Source organism: Penicillium macrosclerotiorum, assembly GCF_028827735.1.
Source record: "Penicillium macrosclerotiorum strain IBT 26536 chromosome Unknown utg000010l_segment0_segment0, whole genome shotgun sequence".
NCBI lineage: Eukaryota > Fungi > Ascomycota > Eurotiomycetes > Eurotiales > Aspergillaceae > Penicillium > Penicillium macrosclerotiorum.
The window spans coordinates 3,493,785-3,521,592 of NW_026643089.1; the positions used below are offsets into that span (position 1 = coordinate 3,493,785).

The 27,808-nt window shown below is 48.5% G+C and overlaps 11 protein-coding genes across 11 annotated transcripts; 3 read left to right on the forward strand and 8 right to left on the reverse strand.

Moving 5' to 3' along the window:
• Positions 1-140: 140 nt before the first annotated feature.
• On the reverse strand, positions 141-1,909 carry N7462_010859 (putative tannase; the record flags this gene model as incomplete). Its single annotated transcript, XM_057082573.1, is given in 2 exon segments — positions 141-1,136; positions 1,151-1,909. The coding sequence occupies 2 exon segments, from the start codon at positions 1,907-1,909 to the stop codon at positions 141-143; spliced, it is 1,755 nt and encodes a 584-aa protein (XP_056929613.1).
• A 1,981-nt stretch (positions 1,910-3,890) lies between these two features.
• N7462_010860 (uncharacterized protein) lies at positions 3,891-5,153 on the reverse strand (the record flags this gene model as incomplete). The annotated part of the gene is made up of 2 exons (XM_057082574.1): positions 3,891-4,559; positions 4,635-5,153. The coding sequence occupies 2 exons, from the start codon at positions 5,151-5,153 to the stop codon at positions 3,891-3,893; spliced, it is 1,188 nt and encodes a 395-aa protein (XP_056929614.1).
• A 1,602-nt stretch (positions 5,154-6,755) lies between these two features.
• On the forward strand, positions 6,756-7,099 carry grg1 (putative glucose repressible protein Grg1; the record flags this gene model as incomplete). Its single annotated transcript, XM_057082575.1, has 3 exons — positions 6,756-6,770; positions 6,826-7,009; positions 7,083-7,099. 3 exons carry the CDS (start codon positions 6,756-6,758, stop codon positions 7,097-7,099), a joined length of 216 nt encoding a protein of 71 aa, XP_056929615.1.
• Positions 7,100-7,412: 313 nt separating this feature from the next.
• Positions 7,413-9,111, reverse strand: N7462_010862 (NAD(P)/FAD-dependent oxidoreductase; the record flags this gene model as incomplete). The annotated part of the gene is made up of 7 exons (XM_057082576.1): positions 7,413-7,599; positions 7,670-7,978; positions 8,033-8,139; positions 8,225-8,384; positions 8,450-8,559; positions 8,622-8,780; positions 8,830-9,111. The coding sequence occupies 7 exons, from the start codon at positions 9,109-9,111 to the stop codon at positions 7,413-7,415; spliced, it is 1,314 nt and encodes a 437-aa protein (XP_056929616.1).
• Positions 9,112-9,816: 705 nt separating this feature from the next.
• Positions 9,817-11,800, forward strand: N7462_010863 (uncharacterized protein; the record flags this gene model as incomplete). Its single annotated transcript, XM_057082577.1, has 10 exons — positions 9,817-10,009; positions 10,069-10,146; positions 10,212-10,336; positions 10,402-10,565; positions 10,623-10,706; positions 10,779-10,955; positions 11,008-11,091; positions 11,154-11,437; positions 11,500-11,602; positions 11,665-11,800. Coding segments are annotated over 10 exons (1,428 nt in total), but the record flags the coding sequence as incomplete, so codon positions are not given.
• A 174-nt stretch (positions 11,801-11,974) lies between these two features.
• faeB-2 (putative feruloyl esterase) lies at positions 11,975-13,609 on the reverse strand (the record flags this gene model as incomplete). Its single annotated transcript, XM_057082578.1, has 2 exons — positions 11,975-13,218; positions 13,273-13,609. The coding sequence occupies 2 exons, from the start codon at positions 13,607-13,609 to the stop codon at positions 11,975-11,977; spliced, it is 1,581 nt and encodes a 526-aa protein (XP_056929618.1).
• A 2,091-nt stretch (positions 13,610-15,700) lies between these two features.
• N7462_010865 (uncharacterized protein) lies at positions 15,701-16,348 on the reverse strand (the record flags this gene model as incomplete). The annotated part of the gene is made up of 1 exon (XM_057082579.1): positions 15,701-16,348. The coding sequence occupies one exon, from the start codon at positions 16,346-16,348 to the stop codon at positions 15,701-15,703; it is 648 nt and encodes a 215-aa protein (XP_056929619.1).
• A 29-nt stretch (positions 16,349-16,377) lies between these two features.
• On the reverse strand, positions 16,378-17,493 carry N7462_010866 (uncharacterized protein; the record flags this gene model as incomplete). The annotated part of the gene is made up of 1 exon (XM_057082580.1): positions 16,378-17,493. The coding sequence occupies one exon, from the start codon at positions 17,491-17,493 to the stop codon at positions 16,378-16,380; it is 1,116 nt and encodes a 371-aa protein (XP_056929620.1).
• Positions 17,494-20,901: 3,408 nt separating this feature from the next.
• N7462_010867 (nucleotide-diphospho-sugar transferase) lies at positions 20,902-22,240 on the reverse strand (the record flags this gene model as incomplete). The annotated part of the gene is made up of 5 exons (XM_057082581.1): positions 20,902-20,964; positions 21,043-21,183; positions 21,252-21,617; positions 21,672-21,766; positions 21,856-22,240. 5 exons carry the CDS (start codon positions 22,238-22,240, stop codon positions 20,902-20,904), a joined length of 1,050 nt encoding a protein of 349 aa, XP_056929621.1.
• A 1,249-nt stretch (positions 22,241-23,489) lies between these two features.
• Positions 23,490-25,431, forward strand: N7462_010868 (uncharacterized protein; the record flags this gene model as incomplete). Its single annotated transcript, XM_057082582.1, has 2 exons — positions 23,490-23,493; positions 23,588-25,431. 2 exons carry the CDS (start codon positions 23,490-23,492, stop codon positions 25,429-25,431), a joined length of 1,848 nt encoding a protein of 615 aa, XP_056929622.1.
• Positions 25,432-26,187: 756 nt separating this feature from the next.
• N7462_010869 (uncharacterized protein) lies at positions 26,188-27,408 on the reverse strand (the record flags this gene model as incomplete). Its single annotated transcript, XM_057082583.1, has 3 exons — positions 26,188-26,641; positions 26,715-27,196; positions 27,259-27,408. The coding sequence occupies 3 exons, from the start codon at positions 27,406-27,408 to the stop codon at positions 26,188-26,190; spliced, it is 1,086 nt and encodes a 361-aa protein (XP_056929623.1).
• Between the last annotated feature and the right edge of the window lie 400 nt (positions 27,409-27,808).

The window sequence follows — 27,808 nt, forward strand, 5'->3', positions numbered from 1 at the left end:
TTTCTCAATCCAATGGATATAAGCTTAAATCCATGTAGAAGGAATGCGGCCTCCTGCTCAATCAAAGCGACACGGGTACAGCGCACTATACCTATATCGTATCGACAGAAAAATAGTGCGCCAAGCGAGGTCGAACGAACTTAGTAGACGGGGACCTTGAAGGCAGGGAAATCGTAGGTCCAGCTCTCGTACGACTTCTTGTCATAGACACAATCGAAAGTAGATTTGTTGCGCCAGAGCGGACGCGACGGCCACTGACACAGCTTCTGGACCTCGCCTTCGTAGTCGCCAGAGGAGACGGTGGCGTTCAGGCGCTTGGGCTGAACGCCGTTCTCGACCCAGTCGATCATGGTCGCCATGTTATCCTCCGGGTAGGGGCCGGGCTGCAGGGAGTTGGTGCCGCAGTGCGCCGCACCAGGGATCAAGTAGAACTGGTACCAGTCCTGGAGCTCCGAGAGGCTCTCCTTGGCCGAAGCATCAGGGTACATGATCGAGCGGACGGATTGCCAGTAGTGCACTGACGAGGCGGCGGGGATACTGGGATCAGACTCGCCGTGGTAGTGCAGCAGCTTGCCACCAGAAGATTGGAAGGGGGTCAGGTCAGGCAGGGTGGTCTGCAGACTGTCCATGTAGCGCACCATAGCGGTGTTCATCCATTCAACGAGGGTATCGTAGGTGACGCCATCGAGATCCGACAGGTTGTCCAGGTCAAGAAGTTCAACAAACTTGGTGACAAATTCACCGCCGGTGGAAGGAATGTCAAGCTCCCACTTTTGAGTGCTGTTGTTCCATTCAGTCTCAGCATCAGACAACTCCGAACCGATCTGCCAAGAAAGATAGGCGCGCTCGCCCTTGGAGTTGTGGAGGCCGTCGTAGATAGCCTGTGCAACCGCAACGCCCTCGGCAGAGACAGTGCCGCTCTGAGCGGGCTGGTAGCTGGTACTGCTGCCCTCAGCACGCTTGACCTTGCTGCTGAAGCCAAAGCCTAGCGAGGTGCTAGTCTCGGCAGCACAGTAGTACTCCTCGCCAATGATGGAGGAGAGGTTGAAGTTGAGCATGCACAGATCAGTACGGGAGATGACACCGTCGGTGCGACCATCAAGAGGATCACAAGCTTTGATAGTAGCGTTCACAATCTTTGCCAGTTCACAGGGAGGGGGTAGTAATCCAGGGTCTTCTCCACTTCGGAAGAGAACACATGGTGGACTTGCTGCTGGCCGTATCGGAAGGCGGGAGCACCAGTAATGACTCCATCGTATTCCTCACCATATCGCTGAACTTGGCTCATGCCCTCACGGCCACCGTCAGAGCATCCCTCATAGTAGGTATAAACCTTGGAACTTGTCGAAAGACCATAGAACCCCTTTGTCACGTATTTACCCAGCTGGGTCATCTCGCCGAGCGCTTGGTAGCCGAACATATAAGTCGCATCCCAGTTGATGGAGCCGTTGCCGGCAAGGACCACATCGTCATAGGAAACAGAGTTGAGGGCATCGTACCCTGCCGAAGTGGCACCACCAACTGCACCATATTCAAGACCACCAGTGGAGTCGGTGTTCAGGGAGTAACCGCCACCACCGGCGACGTAGAAGCGCTTCTTGAAGTCCGAGGGCTCCGGGAAGGCGTACTTGACGACAATGTTATCGCTCTTTCCAGGGTGAACGTAGGTCAGGGTCACATTGCAGTAGCTGTAAGTCTCGCTCGAGCTGGAGCTGCTCATACCGCCCCCAGTGCTGGCATTTTCAACCACACTCGCAGTGGAAGCGGAAGGGATCAGGTTGATACCCAGCAGAGTTCCGTTGGAAGGCAGTGCAGACTTAACATTGGACAAGGTGCAGACGTCGGCCAGCGAGGTAGCACTGGCGGTAGCGGCGAAAGCCGCGACAAACGCGCCGGATTGAAGGCGCATGGTGATGATCTGGGTTCAAGAAGCAGACCAATGTTCAATAAAAGAATGGCAGAGGGGGTTGAATAGCAATGAATGGAAAATCCCCGTCTGCTGTGAAAATAAATGTTTCGAGTGAAAGCGTTATTTATCAATTTATAAGAACGACAATGCGTGGTTTGAGAACAGCCATCTTTCCGGTTAAGGGGAAGAAGGGTGGCCCTCGATAATTTGCTGATCTCCCGAATGGACTGAGCTCAGCCTATGAAACTCACCTCGCTATGGGGCTCCAGGTCCTGCTCAAGCTGCTAGAACCCAAGGAGCGTCGTCATCTTGCAATAAGACACGGCCCAGGCACCGGGCCAAGTGTTTGGGATAGAGAAAACATGAGAGCCGTTTCAACCCGTGGACGACTAATGAGATCGCGACCACCAGGGCCGCGTGGTTGTTTCTTCAAGAGCATAAGAATCTGGCGGAGGGCAAAACCGGTTGGAATTGGACACATAGAAAGGGGACTGAGCCAATGGAAAGCTTTGAACAGGTTCGAAACGGGGGCGCTTGGGTCCATGATGAAATTAAAGTGTACCTGAAAGCGTGGTGAACCCAAGTCTCAGGTGTTCCAGGGAGGTTCGAGGGCCCATCATAGAGTGAGCGGTTAAAGTTTGGTCCGGCTGGGCTGAAGATCTGCAGAGGCTAATGCGTAAGGGTTGTCCAAAACTGGGGAGACCGCGTCAGTCAGGGTGATTAAGCATGGCTCGGTGGAGCCCTGACTGCGGTCCGATGGCGGTTCATTCGTTTTGGACCCATGCTGAATATGGTCACCGGCTTCATGTCGGTGAAATTATGGGATGGATGGGAGCTGTGTTTCCTTATCAATCAACTGAGCCGACCAAAGCGGATCCATCCTGAAAGGTGGGAAGTATCACCAACTGGGAGAAGCAGCAATCCCCCGAAAACTCGCCGGTGTGTTGCGTTGACTAGAGCTATACGGATCTGGACGAGGCTGGCGAACGAAGGTAGGGAATGCGAGATGTTCTGAGCGGACGTGACATTATCCGAATTCCCGTACGCGCTACGGGCTGGCGTCGTCATCTCGAATAATGTGATCGAGCATGAACTGGACGCGACCAAGACTCTCGGGTTCCTCCACATGTTTCGCCCTCTTCCCGATACTTCGCATCCATGGTCTCCTCCCCCCTTCACGCCACAACCGAGATAAAGTGGGATATAACTGCCGATACCAGTGGATTTGGCTTTGGGGCGAGGAGGTCATTGGGAGGTGATCTGTACCCCAGATTGGTGGCTGACTGTCCTGGTGTCATCGCCTTCGCAATGTCCCCTTTAATGACCGGTTGATCTGATGCCAGCGTGAGCTGTGGAAGTACGGACAAATGGAAGCGTGGTGATCCAAGCATCGCCTATTGGTATCGGCTGAACGGCTGCATTAGTGTTACTGGGCGGCCATGAAGCGGTCTTGAGGTTGAGATCAAACATTGGCAAAAGTCGCACTGACAGGACAGTAGGCACAGTCGGCACATAACCCTGCGACGCCAGAAATTTGGATATGCATCCAATCAATAATTCCAGGGATGTTGAGCTCCCAATTCTAGGCTCCCTTTCAATTTACCATGCTGCTTTTGGGCACCATAAGGAAGCACCACAATTACAGCCGACCGTGGCCAATTAACCCTACTGACAGACATCATAGAACTTGAATTTGAAGGCGTAAACTGGTCTAGAAAGCCCTCGGTATCCAGATCAAATGTACCAAAATGATGACATGGATTAACACAGTATCTTTTAGGTAGACTAAAGGCCACCAAATACAAAAGAGGGGGGGGATATCAAATTGCAAGACGATGCGGGTAATCAAAATCTTTTCGGGTCGTAAACAATGCCAGAAAAAAAGGAAAAAAAAAAAAAAGAAAAACCCAAGAGGAGTCGTCAAAAGCTGAGAAAAGAACATGATTATACGGAAGTATCAAAGGTTGCCGATAGAGCAAGGCTACTCTTCAACCTGGTCGGCCCAAGTGCCGGTGAGAGGGGACATGGAAGATTCGAGCTTTTCCATCGAAGGCGGTGATCTGGTAGCTTTCGTTTCCAAAGTAGCCGGGGCAGTGTCTTCTGGCTTCTTACCAGCGGGAAGGGACGGGAATTCGGCTTGACTGTTGACTGCAGGTGTCGAGGCCTTGGGGCCGCCTCGCTCAGAGGGCTCGTTCGAAGCGGCCCGGTCACCTTGGGGCCCACGAGAAAGTCCACGGCCACGACCACCTCGTCCACCACGTCCACGCCCTCGACCAGTACTAGCATGGGGACCGGATTCATCAGAACGGCCTTCGTCAAAGTCCCGTCGTGCGTACCCAGTTACGCCACCATGCATGCCCCGGCGGAATTGACTACCACCACCGCGAGGGTTGTAGTCTTCTTCTTGTTTCTGCGAGTCCCACTCACGGCCGGTTTGTGCACGAAGCTTGCGCTGTCGGTTCTGCTCGCGCTCGTTGTCCATGACCTTTCGATTGGCGGCCTCCTGGCGTCGTTTTTCCGCTGCGACCTGCTCGCGTTCCAGGAACGAGGCCTGATCCGCCTCTGCGCGAGCATGAGCAGCTGCCTTCTTAGCGGCGTTCTCCTTCGCAGCCGCAATGCGCTTCGACAGTTCTTCTTCCGTGAGTTTTGGCTAGATACGCCCGTCAGTAACCAGTAACAGCATCATCGCTTGAAGAGGTTCTCAGGAGCCGGGAGCTTGCAGTACCTTTCGCACTCCCCCCGTGGCACTTCGGTCTCCTCGCACAGCCGGTACACGTTGGGGCTCAGCACCATTGGTAGGCTGCACTTCGCCCTTCGCGTCTTCCTCCTGGGCAGCTTGGTCCTTCGCTGAATCTTGTGGCTTGTCCGGTGTCACAGCTTCTGTGGCAGGCACTTTGGGCTCAATGGAGGCCTTAGGAGCCTTATTGCGTGGCGCACTCTCTGCGGGCTTCTTTTCGGCCCACTGAGACTCTTGCAACCCCCGTCCTCCTTTCCCCCGAGCGCCTCCACGGCCACGGCCGCGGCCACGATCGCCACCACGACCCCGCTGCGGTGTGTCCCCGCGTGGAAAGGGCTGTTGCTCAATGACTGGCCCTTGCGCCTGGGGTACGGGTTCTGGATCGGCTTCCGGGATCACCACCACCTCTGTCTGAGCCTGCTGCTCCTCCGCGGAGACTGGAATAATCTCATCATCGAAGAGGTCGTCAGCGCCTCGGGTTTGCGCGAATCCGTCCATGTCTGCCATTGTGAAGATTTTCTGTATGATTATTCAACAAGGGAATCTGCGAAAAGACACAACGTTCCGTCCGGCTGGATACACGGGGTTCGACGCGACTATGCTCCGAGGGGTAGCTTCGATGGGGGCGAGAAAGGGTGATCCGTGCGGGGACTAAGGAGGAACTAGAGTGGTGGGTGCCGGGCGTGATGCTAGTAGTGGATCTTGCACTTTGCGTCCTTCGTGAAGCAAGATACTGTCTTTTCTGCTGAAAGGAACAATGACGGCCCAGCAACGAGTCTAGCAAACCTGGCAAGCGTCCAACAGAACACTCCCAGGCGGTGTAGGTTTGCCTGCGGAACGGATTTGCTTTTTGCTGCCAGTTTCCGCCTCTGCTATTTTCTGCCGTGATGACGTCCTTTTTTAAACAATCCCCTTGCAGATCACAGAATCCGTGCACACCAGGCACACCAGGCACTTGAGAGCGACGCGGGTACCATTACCATACAGCCCCATGAAATTCAGAAGCTATGATATCCATGCCAGTCATTGTTCAACTACCTGATACATTCCATCTAGACTGCGTCTGTCTCCTGTGTGATTCTCGCAGTTGTCAAGACCTTTCCTTCACCTAGAGTTTCTTGAAGAGATGCATGCATTTTGTTGGCTATGGCTTCCTCGACATTGAAAGAATCATTGAAGGTCTCATATTCTGGCAAGGAATATAAGGAACTCCTGCTTAGTGCGGCGATTTGTGACCTGGATCCCCACCCTTGGCCACTAACTCGTTGCTTTAAGTCTATCAGCTTAACAATTCTAAAATATATTCCAGGGATACAAAAGCAGAATAAAGAAAGGAAATGGCGAGAAGATTTTCATTGTATATTATATGTGTATTCGTGTTTCAAGGCGTCGTGGCAGCCGGTTTCTGAGCTTGAGCGGGTCTACTTTGGTTTCATCTTTACGTCACCGAGACTGTGCCTATACCGAAAATTGTTCTGCATGTAGAGCCCCCACACACAGTCACACAGCCGCCAATGACTGATGCATAGAGCACTACCAGCCAGCGATTAACAGGACTTGCAAGACAAGGGCAAGAAAAGCCGCGGTTGTCCGCCGCGCCTAACCGTGGGCGGGAACATGTGGGACTATGAAGCTGCCAGCCACTGACGACACTCGGAACTCGCCGAGATCTAGAATTACCCCTGCCTGCAAGCCATTCCGATCGGAATCAAGACAGAAAATGAAAGTGTAAAACGTCATCAGGGTCGCTCTCATTCTGAACGGCTTGTACGAAGCTTTTCGCTTGAAATCCCGCCTGGACACTATCAGATACGAAAGGGTTGAAGTCCAAACGGACAATGGCTTTCATATTTCCTTGATTTTGGTCCAAAAACCCTGATCCGGGGAACTTTGGGTACGGAAAATAACTCCTCGTATCCCCCTTTTCAAGCCCCTGGAACATGATAGACAAGACTGGATTTCAATGACGCAATATGGTAGGATGGGGACGACTGAGGTTGTAAGATAAATGGAGCTCATTTCCCCGTCGAAGCAACCATTAAAATCGTCACCAACATTATCACATCAAATAAGTTTATTCTCCAATACTCAACCGATTATCTCTCAACAATGGAGACTGTCAAGGTATGCGGTTACAGCTTAGGACAGACTTGAGGTTCTATATGTTAATCGATTTTAGAACGCTGCCAACTATGTCGTCGAGACTGTCCAAGGTGCCGGTGCTGAGGCGTCCAAGGAGGCCAACAAGAGCGTGGCAAAAGATTCTGATGTTAGCCTGAGCACTCGTGCCAGTGCTGCTGTTGACGCTATTGGAGACAAGAAGGATGAACATGTCCACGATGCCAAGGCCGATGTTTACAAGGGTACGTCTCCGTCTTTTTTTGCCTCAAATGATCTCCTCCATATGTATATATATGTGTCTGACATACTTTGAAGAAGCTGCTAAGCACTAAACGGATAACTCGCACTTGTTGTGACAACACTGAAGGAGTTAACTGGCCATGTCAACAGAGTCACTTCCAAATAAGCTGAAGAGGTCGCATTTGGACAGCTTATATGAATCTATGATTAAATTTGATCTATACATATAATGAATAAACATTTGAGAAAAAAAAAATTAAACCTCACTCTCGAAAAGAATTTAATACATTATGGATGTTGACAATCGTCCGATTCATCCCTTAGGTCTGGTTGTTGGCAGTAATTCAGAACTTCATCTATAATCAAAGACTCCATCCTGCATGAAAGTTACAATTGGGGTTTTTGTCAAAGCTTTGGATCGTGCTTCCAGCCTTGCATATCAGCGAGATCCTTGGGCACACCACCCCGTCTAGACTTAAGGGCATCACCGCCAGGTCTCCACTTCCAAGAATCAGCAAGATCAGGGGCAAGAGAACCTTCAATCAACTCCACGACATGCTTTCCAATATTTGGCAAAATTTTGAAAGAATGCCTAGAAAAAGAAATATGTTAGTTTCCTAAATCGTACAATGTCCAATAAGTGATCGTATACAAGCTCATACCCACTGTCTCCTGTCGCGAGGAAAAAGCCTTTCCATTTGGGGTGTTCGCATATCAGGAGATTTGCATCAGCAGTGTCGGTGCACCAGCACATAGTCCGGCTGAAAAGTTTCTTGTTCTCGAAAGCAGGCATAAACCTCTTGATAGCCTTTCGAATTGTTATTTCGGAGGCATCTGGATAAGTATCCGTCGGATGCTTAGCATGTGATCGCGGAACAGATATCATTTTCGGAGAGTTAGCACCGTAGGGCTGGTGCTTTTTGAAGCGGGAGAACCCCGGGAACTCATCGCAGACTTTGATGATTCCATGCCTGTAGATTCAACCTTAGAACAGACGCATGCACATGTCTTGGAGATTTGTTTACTCATTGGGCTCGAAGAAGAAACCATAATCACAGTCATAGACCACAGGGATGCCCTTGTATTGACTCGCTTCGTGAGCCGTAAGTTGAATATGAGCGAAAACCCAAGCCTTTAGATTCCAGTCAATGACCCCAGTTAAGCCAAATAAACCTGTCTTGTTTGAGGTGTAAAAACGGTTGGGGCGGGGGTCTTACTTTGGAAACGCATTGATCTTCTAGATCAATTAATGTTGGACTCCACGCCCCGGTAGCCAAGACTATCTTATCGGCGTAATATTTCTTCCCATCCACTGTTTCAACCCCATGGCAAGTTGTTCCATCTGAGGTGAATAGGGGCCGCTTGAATGTCCCGGCGCTGGCAGTACACGTTCGTTAATGAAAGACGCAGCTCCCATGGGCTTGAAAAGGAATCACACGTACCTGCCAAATCCAAAATTGACACCCTTGTGTTTCAGGAATTGCCCAATCGCATTGATAGCTTTGGCAGCCGAAAGCCAGCCTCCGTCACTGCAAAACACACCTTTCCACCCCTGTTGGTTTTACTACAGTGAGTCCTGGATACTCGTGGTCTTTTGATGGAGAGATTTGTTACTTTAAGCTGCTCCCGCGTAAAGTTTGGTGCCTTCGCCTGAATGTCATCTTCGTTATCCAGCCAGAAGTTTGTCTTATCTAGCCCAATATTCGCATCGAGGAGTGATTGATACTTCTTCCGAAGCGCGGAGATCCCCTCATCCGATGATGAGCAGTCAATCTAGCAAGTCAATAATTATTCTATGAACGTCCAGAGACCGAATACTTACCATGCCGACATTGTGGAAGAAAGGCATAAATAATGAATCGTTTTTCCACATATCTAGCGCCTCCAGCGAAAGTTGTAAATCTGAACGGTTTCGTAACCGGATGCCCATGATCTTATTGAGATCATTTCCCGCAGACTGTGATGAAGGAATCGGATACACGTCAAGAACGGTAATATTTGACGGAGTATACCCGCACCGAACGAGATGCAATGCGGTGGAGGAACCAATAGTGCCCCCTCCACCGACGACAATAATTTTTGTGGTTGCACGTGAGTGAGTCATCTCAATCGATCAATAGCTTTTTGCAAGGGGACGATACGATGGACGTGAGAAAAGGAGCTGAAATAATTGCAACCTCAGCCTGTCTAGTTCAACGAAAGATGCCGAGTCTAATAAGCCGATAAGAGTCACCCCACGTGATTGATTCTTGGGCTAGTTGTGTTGTTTTTGTCGGGATACTCCACAGCGGCCACTTTCAGGCGTTGTGTTTCGATTTTGGGAACCAAGAACCGATATGATTAAGGCCTCTCGTTATTATTGGTGCGAGATGGCAAACTTATCGCAAGAGATTACGAGGGAATGGGACGCTAGCGCGAGGCCTTTTTCGTGTGGACCTTCCATCGTCTCTCGGGAACCCTATAGCTCGAAGGGGCATTGGAGAATGTGGGGGGTCAAACCCCTCTACCCTCTTGCCCCACCGGCCTCGGGGTCTGGAGAGATTCCGGGGGCACATACGTAGATAAGCCCTGGGCGTGGACCTTCCATCAACTCTCAGGGACCCCAATGCCCACGATAAGACCGATGGAAACGCGGAGAAAATGCAATATTTCGCATTTACGTACGCCGGAGGCCAAAACATATAGGCTTAGCGTGTATGGGTTTAAGTATATATAGTCGGAGTTTGAAGCTTCTAATTTGATCCTTTTGTCATAGTCAGTTCTATATCCCATGGCTCAACGGGTTTGTGCTACTATACCTGACACAAAGAATGCCATGTCTTGTACCAAAATCAATCTTCCCCCCGAGCAGGAAAGTCACACTAGCTTTCAGGGGATTGACATCGACCAGTACGAAGAGACTGTCCCAAGATGGAAACGACTTTGGCAGCACAGCTTAACGCAGATGATTTTACTAAGTATTCAGGCCTTCTGTGGACCAGCCATGTCAGACGCAATCACAGGTGGGTGCATCGGATATTATACCTCTCCTACCATGGTTTGCTCAACCCATCACCTCTAGGTCTTGGTGGAGGTGGTCTTGCATCTCCCCACGTGTCGAATATTGCGACCGCAATCACATATGCCCTGCTAGCTGTCGGTAAGTTCCGTGATATATTTTAGGGAAAAAAAAAAAAAAAAATCTCAGCTCTAACAGGTGACTAGTATGTTTCTTGGGCGGGCCATTAGTGAACAAAATCGGTGTCAAGTGGGCTCTGGTTCTTGGTTCAATGTCCTTTCCCATTCAAGGCTCAGCGTACTATTGTAATAGCAAGTTTGGAAACCAGTGGGTGTGTATTGACGCTTGTTCTATTCTTCCACAGAACTCAAACTAATAATATCTATCTCTCTTTAGTATCTTATTCTCAGTGGTGCAATCAGTGGAATTGGAACTGCTTGCTGGTATGTCGCGGAAGCAGGTGCAATTATGACCCTTGCACCTTCTGGTGCCCGTGGAAAATATTTAGCTCTGTGGATTGTATCGCGAAATCTTGGTCAGCTCGTGGGAGGTGCAATCAAGTGAGTATTTATTTGGAAATTGAGTTGACGAAATTTACGTATTAACGCACCGAGAAGTATCTCCAAGAACTATCAAAAAGGAGTTGAGGGCGGAGTCTCTCCAGATACCTATTTGGCATTCGTGATTATTGAATCTGTTGCGTATGTATAAAACGAAGATGAAGATGACGCTATCAATACATGGACTGATACTAATTAAATATCACCTATCAGTCTCCCATTTGCGCTGTTGATAATTCCCTTTGAACGTGTCATCCGATCTGATGGGACCAGAATCGTCATATCGAACCCTCTTTCTACCAGGATGGAATTGAAGCACATTGCGAAGACAATGAGCTCAAAGCTAATACTACTTTCAATGTTTTGGGCCTTATGGTCGTTCTTTTATAGGTAAATATTGGAATTCTTCTCAGGTTAAGATCAAACAAGCTAACCTAAGTAGTGGAACATGGAGCACCTATTTAGGAACCTATTTCTCTGTGCGCGCTCGCGCGCTCTCATCTCTCATCTCGCCATTCTTCTGCATGTAAGTACAATATATATAATAGAGCTTACAGTCCGTTAATTTCCCACTTTTTCTGTTCCTAGTGTCGGCTGTTTCGGACTTGGATTCATACTAGATATGAAGGGTGTCAGTCAGCGTCGTCGTGCCCAATTTGGTCTTTTCACTGTCGTCATTCTCAACACCGCAGTATACATTTGGTCGATAATCATGCAAGTCAAGTTCAATAAACATGACCCTGGTAACATAGATTGGGATGATGCGTTATACCCCTCATCGTTTTTGCCATACTTCTTTGTCCAGACTACTGGCCCATTGTCACAGTCATATATGTATTGGCTCCTCTCATCTTTTGCAACGGATGCCCAGGGTAAGATAATTGTTGGAACTTATTTTAATGTGAATCCGGATCTTACGTTAATTCTTTCCCAGAGAATGTAAGGAATGGTGCTGCATTTAGGTGTATCGAAGCGGTCGGCCAAGCTATTTCGTACGGAATGAATACGCAAACGACAAATAACCCACTGATTGGATTGTGAGTGACCTGAGTATCACTATGGAAATCATTTCTAAAGTATTTTCTGACTAATTTCACAGCTGTGTCTCCTTTGCTTTACTTGGGATTGCTCTGTTCCCCATGATAACCTTGGTGAACACAACACCTGACCTTATCCCAGCTGACGTAGTTGCCGAGCAGCAGAGTGCTGATCTGGGAAAGACCGAGGTCAATTAATTAGTGGAAATGTTTTTATGGCTTACATTAGATCTGGCCAGCTAGCAAAGAGGTTCATGGAAACTTGGACAAGAAATGGACGCATATGACGGACATATGTTAAACTTTGGAAAATGAATCTATATGTTCTGTCTCAAGAACGGACTGCGAGACGATTAAGTATCGGGACTGAACTCAAATACATTCCCAAGCATTCTCATCAGTGTAGTTTCCGGGACCCTTGAACACATTTCGGCGAGGGTAGCGGCAGTGCTTGCGACGGTATTCGATCTCGGATCCAGGACCATCGGTAAACTTGGCGCCACGGACAGTTTCAGGCGCCACACCTTGCTCAACCCATCTCACCATAGCCATAAGAACGTTGTCCTCCGGGTCACTACCAGCGTAGGTATCAATGCCCTGGCCAATACCATAAGCACCATCGCCATCCCCACAGTGACCCATACCGCTGATAGTAAAGAAACGGTAGAATTCATCAAGGCTAGCCGGTGGCAGATTCATCGTCTCAGCAACGTGGGAGTAATACCACTTGGAGTCATCTGAGCTGATGAGCTGGTCCTGCAGACCGTGATAGTGAAGAACCTTTCCGCCTGCCTTCTGGAAAGGCGAGAGGTCACCATCCCAGGTTTGGATATTATACGGATTCTGAGCAAGTGCGACTGCTGCATCCTTGACTGTCCAGTTCTCGCCACGCCAGGACGGGTTATTATAGACGACATATCGGTACCAATCGGTGCTATAGGAAAAGGGTTCACCAGTATACATGATTGATGAGGCTGCGATCTCTGACCCGGGTTGCATGCGGGGGTACAGCTGGGTGCCGTTGATGCCGTTAAGAGGAGAGAGGACCTGCTGCGCGGTGTGTACCTGAGTGCCAGTCAGGCAACTGGATGTATTGGAAGTATTAGGCGCGCAGATCAATGTTTCCAGAATAGGGTGGCATAGATCTGGATCTTCGATCACGCCATCCTTTGCTCCGTCAATAGTATCGCACTGGCGAAGGATCTCTTCATGAACAATCTTCCATTCAGCAGGTGAAAGATAAGTATCAGAGGATGGAGACCCGGTGATGGGGTAGAAATGAGCACTCCAGGCCAGCAAATTAATGAAGTTGATAGCAGGAGCGCCAGCAACGACGCCATCAAAATCATTGGGGTATTTCTGGATAGACTTCCAGCCCTGACGACCACCAGTAGAGCAGCCAAGGTAGTAACTCTTATTGAAACCCTCATCATAGAATTGATTGGTAAGTTCTTTGCCAATAACGACGCCGGTGTGAACCGAGCGATAAGCAAAGTCCTCAACAACCTCAGGATGACGGTAAAACGGTTTGCCAGAAGTGCCATTGTGGCCATTATTGGCACCGACCGTAGCGAATCCAAACTGAGCTGTATAAGCGAGATCGTAGTACTGAATGCCTGTCAGGGCGTCAGTATTGTACCGATATGAGATTAGTCATATTTGACACGTACATCCGGAGAGACCGCCGTTTCCTGTACTCAGGAAACGACCCTTATAATCTCGAGGGAACCAGGCCTCGAGCGTAATTTGACTGCTGGAAGAAGTCTTGACAGCCATTGCAACTCGGCACAAATCAACTGAGACTTCCTGGTAGGAGGCGCCACAGCTCGCCGCATTGTCTGGCAAAGACAGGTTTGTCCCTCCTTGGACAAATTCGGCAAAATTCACCTGCACATTCGGAATGTTGATCCTCTTGCCAAACTCGACACACTTGGTCTGAAAGGAATCTTGGCTGGCAAGGGCCACCGAGCCCAATGCGAGTAGGGGTAGTTGAAATCCTCGAGTCATGTCGAACAGTTGCAATTGTACAAAGGCCGAGCCAAATCCAGGACCAGCAGGCACCGATAGAAAGCGGCGCAGGCGTGCTCGATCCTATTTAACCTAGGGAGCTACTATGGCGATCCCTGCTTGATCTCGTCATCAAGTCCATCAAGTCCACCTGGGGAGGGAGAAGCCGAGGAGCGGCAACTAGGAGCCAAGCAGGTCCCGTCTGCTGCAGACGGGACTATGACGCGACACGGGGAAATCCCGAAGATAATCCGACCCTGGCGTGAGGAGGGTCAACTTGCGCGAGCACAGATTGGTCAAGCGACCAAGACGTGGATCGTCATGAGGAAATAAGTGGTCAATACCCGCAGCGGGACAAGAGCTTGAAATGGATCAAAGTGGGGAAGAAGGGACAATCTGGAAAATCCGGACCAACCAGATTGCCAACAGACGCCGCCACGAATCTGGGGACTCCACAAACGCGGGGGTGGTTAAACTACAACCGGAAGCATGGCTACTGAAATCGGCACTTCATAATACGCGTATCATCTTTTCCTAGGCAGAACAACACAGGCCGATGGTTATCCAGAAATACCTTTATCCCTGGTTACTAATTGGATGCGAAGAGCGCACAAGCCTGCTAGTAAGCTTGATCGAATTTGCACCCCCCCCCCCCCCGCTCCCCAATCCACCGATCAGTCAGTCAATTTTAGTCATTCCGGATATCATTGCCATTTGATCGTGCTCCTAGTGTACGAGTTGCATTACATATTTGCTGACAAGCTTTCGAGTCTCCGTTTCCCACAATCCACTAGCTGTATTCGGATTTATGCCCTAAATCGGTTTATTGGCCCACCCCTAATCAATCAATATTCTTATCCCCGATGGAGCTTCTTCTATGTATAAGACCTCTATGTATAAAATGCTATGCAAATTGTTGCGCCCATCGTGTCAGTCCGGCGCGTGCGAGAAGTTGCCAGCAAAACTAGTCCTTGCTGAGATCAGAAATTGAAACACCACGGATATACTTCCAGTTAGTCATACTTGTGTCCAAATATAATGTTTCATCAGATTTGAATTTACTCACCGAAGGATATCATTGGCCGAATGGTTTAGTGGGCTACTATGTATGATGCAGCGCCTATGGATTACTTGATGAAGATCCGCGTGCCAAGTTAGATTAGGTGTACTGTGGCCAAACCGCTCGCCTGGGTGTGTTTATAAAGTTCTCCCCATCGCCGCTTCAATGTTCCATTATATTTTCAACCTTCTTGCTGTTTCATTCTTCCCGTCTTTCAAGTACACTCCGCTTGTGAGGAGCTTTTGCCATTGAACCGTATCACCGAGCCTGTCACACTCTTTGTCGCCTGCGTGAACCAGCCAGTGCCTTGCCTTCTTTCAAGACCTCGAACGCAGATCTACGTACTTTTCCTGGCTCTACCCTTTCCCATATCAGCTATATTACCTACAATCGAAGTCAGGAGGTCTTATTTCCAATCCGAAATGTCAACTTGAAGGCCTGCGGGGTCATACCGCAATTGGTTCAGCTTGGCCCTGCGAATGGCCTGAAGTAGTCGTATGCGGCTCCATTGTTATCCTTGAGTTGGGCATATCAGCCAATCTCATGATTATTAAAGATTCTCTAGCTCTGTTTGGCTTAGCATCCAATCCTAGTATGATCCACGCGGTTTGCATTATTTTGAGATCGGATCCCGACTGGGATTACTGGGTCACCTTATTTTGACAAATCAGCCTTTATCGGCCCGTATTCAGTTTTTATAGTGTTGTATTAGTCGCAATATGCTATTGCGATATCTGACGGTGGCTATATTGCGGGTTTCACACGAAGTGTCAAATTCCGAAAAGCTGCTAGGCGATCAAGTTGGTCTAATACATGCGAGCCATTATCATCAATCTATCTTCCATGAGCCAGAAAAGCCTTCACCTTCACCCTCAATATAGGAATTATTAACGTCTTAATTGTACTTCTGTCTTTAATTTCTCTAAACTCCTCTTGTCACTTTTGCAGTCATTGAGTTTGTGCAAAATGCTGGAAAAGTGGAATAGCCAGCAGAAAAGCGTAAGTAAATGGCTACTCATTGACTAAGCTCGCTATTGACTAAGCTCATAGGGCTCAGAACCATCGTTCCTCAATCTGTTAGACGCTCTGGTCGAATTTTGTGAATCATGAACTTCACTCGTTTGCCCTGGGCTCTGGTTTCCATAATAGCCTACAAAGCTTGGATTGTGATCTAACTCATGCCAGGTATCTCGCTTGCCGCCAGAAATTTCCACTGGCCAGAATCCTCGCGTGAGAACACGAGGTCTGACATAATCTTGAGGTGGTAGAGTGTCCACAACTTTAGTTCCTTGCCGGTGACGAATCCAGAACCAAGCAACTATACCAACGATCGCAACAGCAGCGAACGCACAGCCGATACTAATCCCTACCTTAGCACCAGTAGAGAGGCTAGTGCGAGTAGATGAATTTGTAGAAGAGCTCGACGAATTCGTTCCCGAATGAGTTATAACAACATTTGAGGGGAGGGCGGTCCAGAACGATGCCCAAGTGTTTTCCCAACTGTTTTCAGTACCAGTAATGGTAGTCGTAGTGGGCTCTATGTCGACAGCGTTTTTGATGAAGCTATAGTCTGGCCCAGGGGCTTGAGACAGAAACCAACATTTCTGTGACCAGTGCACAGCATAGAAAGCTGCTTGGAGAAAAGCTCTGCCCAGAACCAGGTTGCCATCGGTGGGCATGAGTGGCAAGTATGGAGTATCAACTTTCACTAGGGGGGTGAGAGCGTGAGGTTTAGAAGAGCGAAAGGAACCTTTATGCTGATTTCTTCCGTATTGATGCCACTCTTAACGAAAGTAAAGGCCAAATAGCTAGGAGATGTGAGAACTTTAGAGTAATTCTCATTGCTTGTATCCCAAGTATAAAGACCGAGGTCGGATTGATAAGAGACGGGGAGGTTAGCAGTGATAGCATCAGCTGTGCTCTGAGGCACGTAGATATAGGGATTTGTTGCATCGATTGCAACATTCACTCCAGACGATAAGGAGGAATTAGACTTCCCTAACAAGCCTGTGATGTTAGAGGATTCCCAAACAGAGCCGCCTTGCACAACACCAATGCTAATATCAAGAAGTTCTATTGGCAGCTTCCCGCTGTCAGTTGGCTGGGTAGATATATCCCCAATCACCCGGTTCTTATCGTAGCCTCCTAGGTACAGAGACCCAGGAATCTTGAGTTTTGGAGAGCCGATATGCATTCCATATGAATAAGACGGAGTGACGCCATGCTTATATAGCCAGCTAGTGACAAAGGTTCCATTCACGGACGACCCACTAGTCTCAGTGAACGTCTGGTTAATATCTGGAGACCCTAGTGCAAGGACCCCCACATCCAGGGGAAATAAAGTCCCTCCCGGGTACGTCTGATACCCTTGTTCGATAGCAATCAAATTTGAATCTGATGTGCCTTCTCCTTCGACATCTATCGATTCAAGAGCTCGATAAGCATAGGCTTTCAGAGACACCGCATCGGTATATCCCCATTGCAAATTTGACCACTCGTTGTGGGGTTTGAGATCGATGGATGTATTGTCCCAAGTGTCCGAGGTAAGAGGGTTATAAAGGCCAGCGCTATCTCCATAGCAGTACGACGAGATGGTCTTGTTGTCGCAAAGCGTGTCAAGAAGGACGTAGCTTGCCCATGAAGCTCCTGGATACATGGCTATTTCTGTGGCCGTGCTCCCCATTTTGATAATGACAGCATGCCAAGGGCCATCGGATCCAAATGTTGAATCGGACCAGGTCATTGCCCATGCACCCTGGGCGGAGGCATGGTCAAAATACAGCAACCCAATGATGATGATCGCATAATGTGAGAAAAGTCTCATTTCTAGCTTTCCGAGAGAGGGTCAGTACTGAATCCATGGGGGTCTTCCATCGAGGTTGATATGATGTGAAAGCGCCTTAAAGCAAACTGCTGCAGTTCCGATGGATTTGGGTGGCTGACCGTACTGACCGAACGTAAAAGAACTCCCCCGAAATACGATTCAGGGGACGACCAACGGTCGGAGATGGAGATTTACCTACAATCACAAGTTCTTCACGGGTGGCAAGTGATGTAAGTGATACCGAAGCCTAGAAAACTCAAGACTGAGTCCACAGAAATCAGCGGTTAATCAATCTCTATATGGGGATCACCGATGAAACGGAGGGAGTCGAACTACATAGCTGAGATGGCAGCGTTCGCTAATCTTAGTTCACGAACTCCATGCATCTTCTGTGGGCTTAACGTCCGGTCGCAAGCTAAAGGGTGGCTCAAGCGCCCAACGGCCCCTTACGGACTCGCAGGATTCAGGTTCCTTTTCATCAAATGACTAATTATACTCGTCCGCGAATGACGGCTCGCACGTCATGAACCCTGCCCATTTTAGCTTGACAAAGTACTGTAAGAGTTGTGGAGCTCTCTCTTGCAGTGTCGCTTCGCCATGAGCACAACGGAGTCCACCATGTGCTCGGCTTGGCTCGATGACCCACCTCCTATTCTGTCATTTTTTTCCAGCCAATAAAGCTCTTCAGGTGCCCCTGCTCATTTCCCGTTCAGCACGCTCAGCAATTCTTGCATGCCATTACGGAGGAGGCATGGGTGCCATGCAGATCGCACCCGAAAGGAGCATTCGGGTGTTACCTCCCTCCGGCCGATCTAGCTGATCTCTACAAATTGCGGCTTAAGATGTAAAAGTCTTCCGACCCGCGCATTTGGGGGACCCCTGTAGTGGGTTCTTTGCCCGCTTTATGAGAGCCCGTTTCAACTACTGCAGGTCAGGGCTCGGGCCGGCAAGCTGATTCGGGTGAAAAGGGCGATGGGCGAACGAGTACAGTACAGTACTTTACAGTTTAGCGCCACAATCATTCTGCTGGTCTTTCATGTTATCTCGGAGTCAACGCGCACTAGTCGTGGGGGCCCACACTAATGACAAATAAAGAGCCACTCCATGCGCTGTGCTCTCGCCTGCCTTCTGTGTGGATTCCTGGCCCCCATCCCCTAAATTCTCAACTTGGCCGCATTTCACTGTTGTCAATCCACCGTACATTATGGTTTTCTGAACAGTTTGTGAAGTACCAGTTGAGAAAGGTTGATACCATATTTTTGCGTTGCAAATACCTAGATGGATGGAAATTAAGAAAAACCCGCCCCCGTGGCTTTATCCCATAGCAGGACTTTAAGAATGGCCCATCAGAACTTCCAGGCTATGGGGTCTAGCATTACCTACGTTATCTCCACCTTTGCTGCCCTCGCAGTGGAATATTCAAAAAAGAACTTGCAATGGAATCATGATATTCGGGTCGAGTCCCTCCTGCTAGGCTGTCATTTACCTGGGACTTAAATTGCAACCCAAAGTGTTAAAATTGCATGGAGCGAAGTCGGAAGATGAAGAGTTCTCATCGCCTAGAGAAGTCAACGATGTCACCGGACAGCATGGAGCATCTCGCTCTCCGTCGCGATTGTGCGCATATTAACTGTGTGTTATGACACGACGCTTGCTATGGTACTCCTTGGCCTAAATGATTCTTGACCAATGCAGACTGATGTTTTGCAGCCACTGACTGTGTATTCACATATCTTGCACTGTCCTATCGAGATCCACGATCGACCGCCAACCTTCCAGAACCGGGTGGCCTCAATCCACTGCCCCGATCAAATAAGCTCCAAAATTCCGTCCATTTCTCACTCTTCCTACTTGGGATACAATCTCTTTTCCTCATTTCGTACCTTTTAGAAGGCGTTCCTATCTCTGTCTTGTCTCTTTTTATCTTAGCCAAATCCTCAAGCTTTTTTTTGCTTCATCTATCCCAGAGTCATGGCCAACAGCTGTCATATCTGCGGATGACAGGCAATTGTCATTCGAGTATCTTTCATTCCCATAGAATTTCTGCGCATCAGCTCGCTGTCATCACCTTGCAATCATTGGAATTAGTAAAGTTCTATGATTTTCTACAAGGCTTCTCCGAGTAGCAGGTAAGGGCTGCGTTGTACAAACACACCTACGCACAAAACTAGAACGGTCTCGAACAAGCGGATTCAGGCTTGCAAAACCTCATTTTGAAGGACGGACATCAGTCATCCTTTTTTGGCACCATGTTTCTACGAAACGAGTCAAAAGGTGTTAGGCCAATGAAGCCATTTTATATCCCTAGATACTAGTAAATTTTCTGTCTGGTTCGGAAGCTACCAATAGGGAAATATTTTTGATAGCAAATCCGAGGGAGATCTTGACGGCCTGTATACATACCCTTTTCTCCCATATCCCTCCCTTTCCCAAGTGCCTGGTTGCACGTATTGATCAGTCACTCCCCTTCCATGTAAAATCGTCATGCACAATAGAGTGGAGACAGTCCAAATTCTTCTTCCAAATATGTCGTTCTTTCCTGACTCTTGACACCCTCGAAGTCGATCAGGCCATATCAGACTCCATTGTGACGGTGATTTTGTCGAGATTCTGATGTTGGAAGCACCTAATGGACCTGTTAAAAAGTGAGAATCTCTTGAAAGCAGTAGGGCTGGGTACATGGATGACGATCTTTGGCATTTTTCCTTTATCGCACTGGAATCTACGTATTTTAGTAAGGAAGTGGCGGTCTGCAGAATGATTCAGGATTGATGTATATAAAACTAACCCCTTCGCAGAGACAGATGATCAGACACCCTTCGTTTGTTTATATTTCTATTTCTCCTCCCCAGTACTCCTATTATCTCCGACAGATTGGAAATGGTTCGCAAACAGGTGCAGCCTTACACTATTTTAGTATGTAGAAGATCAAATCAAAGGTGCTCGGCTTATCCGTAGTGGAACGTCGGTTAGAAATTGGGGCTCGCCACACCAGCCCAGACCCAAGTACCATAGATAACTCAAAAAGCTTAATGACATGTCTTCGATACTGTCTGAGTTTTCTGAGGGTTGAGGGGGAATTTATCTAATCGGATGATTGGATGATTGCATTACGATACGAATATGATGAAAAGTTCCCCATGACTTCCACAGCCCCATTCAAGCCCACCGGGCTATGGGGCTGCTAAATTAGCTTGGCATTGAGGGACTTTTGTGGTCAGAATGATAGAGAGGGAGTCTCGTTTCACGAACCGATCAAAAATAAGAAGATCAATAAAGAAAAAACTTCAAGTTATCATTGCAACGCAAATAATCAATCTATATATACATGGACTTGTTGGTTTAACTTATGTTTTGTAAAAACCATTTATTGAGACAAGTCAAGCACCTGCGCAACGTAGATGGGAATCATGATACCGGAACATAAACACCGTCTTCGGAATCCTTGGAATCGCCTTCACTGGTCTCTTCCTAAGTGTTACAAATGACCTACTATAAGTCAGCAAACGTGATGAACGAGAAAATACAAACGAGAAAAGAAAGACGTACCTCTCGGCGATTCTTAAAATCTTGGTAAATTCCCAGCCAAATATTCAAGGCACGGCAATCGTCGTCTTTATTGGTAAGAGGATTGAAATCGCATGTGGGTTGCTTCTCGTCAATAATATGTTTCGGTGCTTGGATCCAGGGCTATTGACGAGGGACAAACAGATGAGCCTTGCACATTCGAGTTCATGGTTGCCGGTGGCTTCACATACCTTAGGCACAGGCCAATCGGAGAAATGTAGATACTTTGCCTCCGCAAGGACTTCATAGGGATCCCACTTTTCTAGTGGATTTCCGAGATAGGAAGTATGTTTCTTACTGCGAAACTCTCCAGTCAAGAGATCATAAGGGCGGTGGGGCAAGACAAATGCGCTGTCTTGATATAAGTCGTTGACAATTTCCATATCGTAGTCACTTGAACTGGCATTGTGAATCGCGTCCATGATACGCTGAAACTCAAAATCCGATGGCTGAACTAAAACGACCTGGGAGCTCAGGATACGGTCGTCAGGATTGAGCCAGTATGCTCGGGGCATCGCAACAGGAGACGGAGGAAGGAGAAATAACTCGTCCATAGTCTGGCAAAGTATTAGAGTAAGAGCAGAATGAAGAAAGTATATTGATAGAGGTACCTGAAGAATGGTGGAGTCCGAGTCCAAGCTGAGGACCCGATCGTATTGGGTTTGGTTGAAAGCAAGCAGTTTCGTGTAACTTTCAGCCCACGTTCCTGGATTCGTCATTGAATTAGTACGTGAGATAGGAGCAGCTCGGGCAAGACGATCGGCCATTCTTCCCAAGATCTGGATAGAGACGTACGGTCGCCCCCATTCCGGCTTTGAACCTTGATTGGTTGCAATTTCACATTATATTGATCGCGAGCGATGCGCAGCAACTTTGACTCTTTTGAAGTTTCACTCTCGGCAATGGACCAGTCTTCGGGATACATCATCAACCGATCTGGCTTGCTACCAAGGCGATTAAGTGACTCAAACATCATCACCGAATTGCATAGATAATCCGTATCCGTGACATACTGGGTGTAGGCAAAGCGGCTCCAATTGATCTCTTGCCCGGGATGCAAGGAGATGTCGGACTTTGGATAGCTTGATATCCTTTGGTATTTCAAGAGAGTCGTAACTGCGAAGAAGAAGGCAATAAGCCCCAGCGCCCAACGGAAGCCTTTCAACAACATAATATGCATGGAGGTCGTCAAGCTGCACGGAGAATGTGACCGGCCATCCGACTCATGAAACCCAGCAAAGGCTCTGTGATCTCGACTTATCGAAAGATGAGAAAGATGGTCGACGTTAGGTGGCTCACTAGGCTTGTCAGCGTCATTGCCAGGTGGCCATGAGGAGATAGTCAGCAAAGACAGGCGGGGAAATGAGCATTAGCCCCCCAGGACTTTTTCAAGGGCTCCATATCGAACGGGCGGTGCGTGGACGAGTTCGGGTGCACATCGATCCCAGCCTATCAAACCCGAAAACCCACCCTCAATGGATTTAAAAGTGGACCAAAATGAGCCAACTGCATGAACTAAAGATCCGCTAAAACCTTTCACGACTGGCCATTGGTGTTTCTCAGTGAGACCGAGTGTCGCTACGGAGCTGCACGCTCAGCGGAACGGGAAAAGCCTTGTTTCGATGAGTGTCTCTGATAGGATGGATGTTTCGTTTAGTGGGGTCGTCGCTTGGCCTCAGGGGGGCCAAAAATTGCCCCAATGTCGATCTTGTCCACGGGAACAAACTCAGGGACAGCGAGGGTCACAAATTGTATATTGTTATCGAGAGACCATATCGGTAGAAAAATAAAGAGTTCGGAGTCGCGGGATATCTTTGAGCACAGTGCACTCAAGCCTGTGCGAAAAGTTGAAATAGCCGGCAGCTTAGGGTTTCGGCTCCATAGCCTGTCCTCCAGCCTCAACCCCTGGGGCTCACCTGCAGTCCCCAAATCAGCCAAAGCACAATCCTTCGTCTCAAGGAGGGTCATCGAGAGATTAGCATAGCAATCCTGGTTCGATTGAGCGCCCGCGATTTGGCAACAGGTGGACCAGCTTGTCCTCATTTGGAATGGTCAAACCCTTGGAGGGGGCAGGGTGTTCTGCCGTCCCTGTCATTGCCCAAATCTTCTATTTTGGCGGCTTTTGGTCTATTCTTGGGCACGCGGCTCATGCAATGTCCTGTTAGTTTAGCTAACAAACGGCGCATCTGCGCTTTCTGTGATTCCCCTCCCTTTTCCCTCATCTATCCCCCTATCGGCACTCGAGGGCGGAGTATAATTCTTCTGCATCCCCACGCTCTCCCAAAAGAAGAGCAGGTCAACTTCTTTGCCGAACTTGGGCCACGCCTACCGGTTCTCTACTCTCCCCAAGAAGGCCGCTGGACTGCTTGGTCCATTTTGATTCCAATCTTTCAGTTTTCTGTCAAACTATTTTGTTTCCCAAATTCATGATGGGTAAGCCATCCTGCCTGATTTGAAAACCTGTGTCAGGTCATTGTGATTGAGACACCGCTCAGAAAGTTGATGTTAATAAATATTATCTCTTTAGGGACGCAGAGCCCATTCCTGCGTGGCTTCGGCCTTCTCTGGGTGTTGTGCAGTAGGGGAGTGCTTGCTAATAGTCCCTTCGGTATGACTTGGTCCTCCAAAAGCTTCGGACCCGATGGCCCTTGGCGTGCCGTGCAGATCTCAATGGGAGGAAATGACACCGTGCTCGATTTGTACCCAGGAGCCTCCTGGGAAAGCAAAATTCTGCTGACATCGATATGCGACAACACAACGGTATCATCATACTGCTACGGAGATGAGGCTGGTCTCTTTAATCCTGATGACTCGGCGACTTATGATGACTCTTCCATTTCCTTGGCACCCGACGGAGACTGGTCAAACACGCAATTCGGTGCCACTAACGCTGTTCCTGTCTATTCTGAAGCTCATAGGGCTCTAGACTCGATCGACGTTGGTGGGCAGGTTGCGGAGGATGTGGATTTGATTGCTATCAGCGACGGGTACCAAATCTACCCCAGTGGGAAGAACTATCCTCTGGAAGTAGGCACCCTTTCACTGGGAGCTCAAGATATCAACCAAACATTTACAACGTACAGCACACCGATCAATGGTACCTTCATTACAAGCTACCTCTACGAACAAAATCTTATCCCCTCGTATTCATATGGAATGCACATTGGATCGGTCTCAATGGATATCCCTAGCTCACTTTGGCTTGGAGGTTACGACAAATCCCGCCCTATTGGAGACATCTCAACCCAGCCAACTAACGGTGGAACCCTGCCTATTGAGTTGATTGACATTACTCTCGGCGTTGCGGAGGGGAGTTCGCCTTGGAGCTCATCCAACATTACCGGCCTGTTGGCGAAAGGCAACTCCTCCCTGAATGCGGGACAGACTATCAAAGTCAGTCCAGTCGACCCCTATATTTATTTAGCGTCAAGCTCGTGTCAAGCTATCGCTTCCCACCTCCCAGTCACCTACAACTCGGATACAGGCCTTTACTATTGGAATACGAAGGATTCTCAATACACGGATATTGTGACTTCGCCCAGTTATCTCGGTTTCAAATTTCAGTTGAATGGAGTAAACACCGCATACCTTACTGTCAAGGTTCCCTTTTCTCTCCTCAACCTTACTCTCACAGACCCTCTTGTTTCCGAGACGACGCAATACTTCCCTTGCATGGGCACCGATTCTGATCCAGCTCTGGGGCGTGCCTTCTTACAAGCCGCATTTGTTGGGGTTCACTGGGGTCAACGTGAATGGGTTTTATCTCAGGCACCTGGGCCGGACGCCTCTTTCATTGAGAATATTGTGAGCATAGACGAGGACTCGCTCGATGTGTCAGCATCCGGAAATAGCTGGGAGGGTACTTGGTCCAACTCATGGACGCCACTTTCTGCGAAAAGCTCATCCAATTCATCTTCTGGCTCTAGTTCAGGCTCTAGTTCAGGCTCTAGCTCAGGCTCTTCAAGCTCAAACGACGGTAGCTCTAGTGGTCTATCTACCGGAGCCAAGGCAGGGATAGGAGTTGGCTGTGCTGTCGCAGGCTTGGCCATCATTGGGTTGGCTGCCTGGCTTATACGTCGTCGCAATCATCATAATAAGGAAGCTAAGCTCGAAGGCGGTACTGGGTATGTCACAGCCTCTGCCCTTCCTCCTTCGCAGGTGGTGCCGGTAGAGATTGCAAGCAGCTCGACAGGGCCTTCTCGTGGATTGGACTACGACCAGGGCTTGAAGTATACACAAGGTTCTACGGTTGCCTCGCAAAATGGATCTTCGGTGATCCAGATGAGCTCTGAACATGGCCAATCCATTGTGGAGATGCCGGACCAAAGCCAAGTTCCTCGACATGGTGTTCATGAGCTTGGACCACGTTAGTCAGATTGTTGTTTCATCCTTTTATCAGTCCGAGTGCCCTGCATGAAATGCAGCATGCTGCTCTATCTCATGCACCGTATATTATAGTCTTTTCTGCTGCTTCTGTGATTGATATGATCTGAGTGTCTCTTTCTGAACCTTTTACCAATCCTTTCTAATATCCATTGTTTAATATGTCTATACCCACACAGTCTTCACCCAGGGAATGAAGAACCACTTCCAGTATCGGTCCGTTCGCGGCCTTGATTTTCTTCATTAGCCACTATGGGATAATATCTCAGCTTCGTGACTGTATCAGTTCTTCCTTTTTAGCGCGGGATTTGGATTTAGCCCCGGGGGGGGGGCATCGGATTCGTGAGAGTCTATTAACGAAGATCATTATCGAGGACTGTCAAGACGGACTCTAGTTTTGTCTGTTTATCCAAATTGTTGGGTTTCTTTTTTCATTCTTTGTCAAATGAAATTTAAAGGGCCTCATAGTCCAATGTCATTACATTCTCATTCAGTAGATTATCAGAAAGAAAATTGAAATATCTGTGCATAAGTGCCCGAGGAGTGTACCAACTGCAAATAGTATGATAATTTAGCTATTGGTTCTCCAGTCAAATGTTAGCAATAACTCGTAAGCAGTAGATGTATTGACGATGTAAATCCTATGCAATTTAGACACATCGGGTCGGTAGAATCAATCCAAAGTCTTAGGGATTAGAGTAGTAGCACTATCACGAAATGGGCACCACCTGTTGTACCGCTGAATCATGAGGGGGACGTCATGCTTTGTCTTTTTTGAACTACAACCTCCTGTTTTTTTGTAATCGCATTTGGTTGCATATTATTGACCAGTCCCACTGTATCTTCGCCTTCACTCTGAAAGGAGCTCACCCCTGTCTTTCCTTGGGCGGAATAGCTGCTGTGGCCCAATTCGACATCGGTATAGCCATAACCAGGGCCGAGTCTTTTGTTGGGAGGATCGCTCCCAATGGTATGTTGTGCCTCTCGAAGCTGGCCGGCACTTGGTCGTTTGTGGGATATGAGAGGCTCAACGTAGTGGCGAAGGAGAGGCGCTAGAACCGGTAGGCTCACAATGATGATACTGAGCCAAAGTTCTAAGAAGCTAACCAGGCCGATCCTAGATAATCCGTAGACAAAATCCTCCGCGGTGGAAGGATCCAAAGTGATGATCAGGCGCCATACCATGACCGCGACAACACTATAAATTGTGAGTCAATATATTCTCTTGATGGCTATGTATTGTATTGGTATAGAAGACAGAGTCAGCTTACATTAAACCCATACCAAACATCAGACCAATAGTGAGCTTGTTCCGCAAAGACATGTGCAATTTCCAAAGTGCTGGAATGGGCAACAGCGCGATCGTCGAGTCGAGAAAGATATTCAGAGTAATAGAGGCTATCTCTTGAATACTCAGAGATCGGCATCCGCCTCCGGGGACGGGATGCCATTGATAGGAGATCGGATGGCATTGTGTCAAAAATAAGGGCAAGAATGTAACAAAATACCCAAGAACTAGGCCGCTCACAACCCAAACGAGCATGCGAATGGGTCGAAAAGTACGGAACAGGCTGGTATAAAGAGACAAAATTGATAGTTTGCAGCACACCGTTCCTGTAAGCCAGGTCATACTTACACCGATGATCATCTTGAACTGGACACGGAGCTCCTCACGGGACAAAGTCATTGTGTGTCCGCCCAGCCCGTTAGCTACCGCCCAGTAATTCAGCCCAGTCATGGTACACGCACTGATCTGCCATATCATCAGCATTCGCGAAAGGTATTGTCCAACATAAAGGGGGCGAACTCCCGTACATGGGCAATAATCACGAAATAGTCATGAAGCTGGAGGCTCTTCCGAGTTATGTGAATCGCCCAAATCCGCAAGGCAATGACAGCAGATGTCAGGAGAGTAAATACGGCCATCCAAATTGATAGCCGAATGCCAGCTGGGCTCGCAGCCATTTTGCCTCTCTGATAAGCGGGCAAGCGGGCAAGCGAAGAAGTGAGCAAGCATGGAAATGGAATGAGCACATGATGAACATGATCATGTTCATTACTGTGATTTTAAGAAGAGATCCAAACTCTAAGAAGCATCAGCAGGGGGCCACGGTACACCTCAGGTACATTAAACCTACGACCAGGCTGTTACAATCAGCGCTGATGGGTGTAACACACTGCATATCGCTAGCGATCCTCCTTGGGTGAGACAGGAAGGCCGTTCATCAGCGCACCGAGCTTCAACCTGGCGGTTGGGCGGCTAGGTGTGGTCTGTCCCATCCACATATTGTGGATCTGTGACATGCATGGATCCAGATTAATTTACTATTCAACTTTGAAGAGGCAATGCAGTAGGCAAAAATTG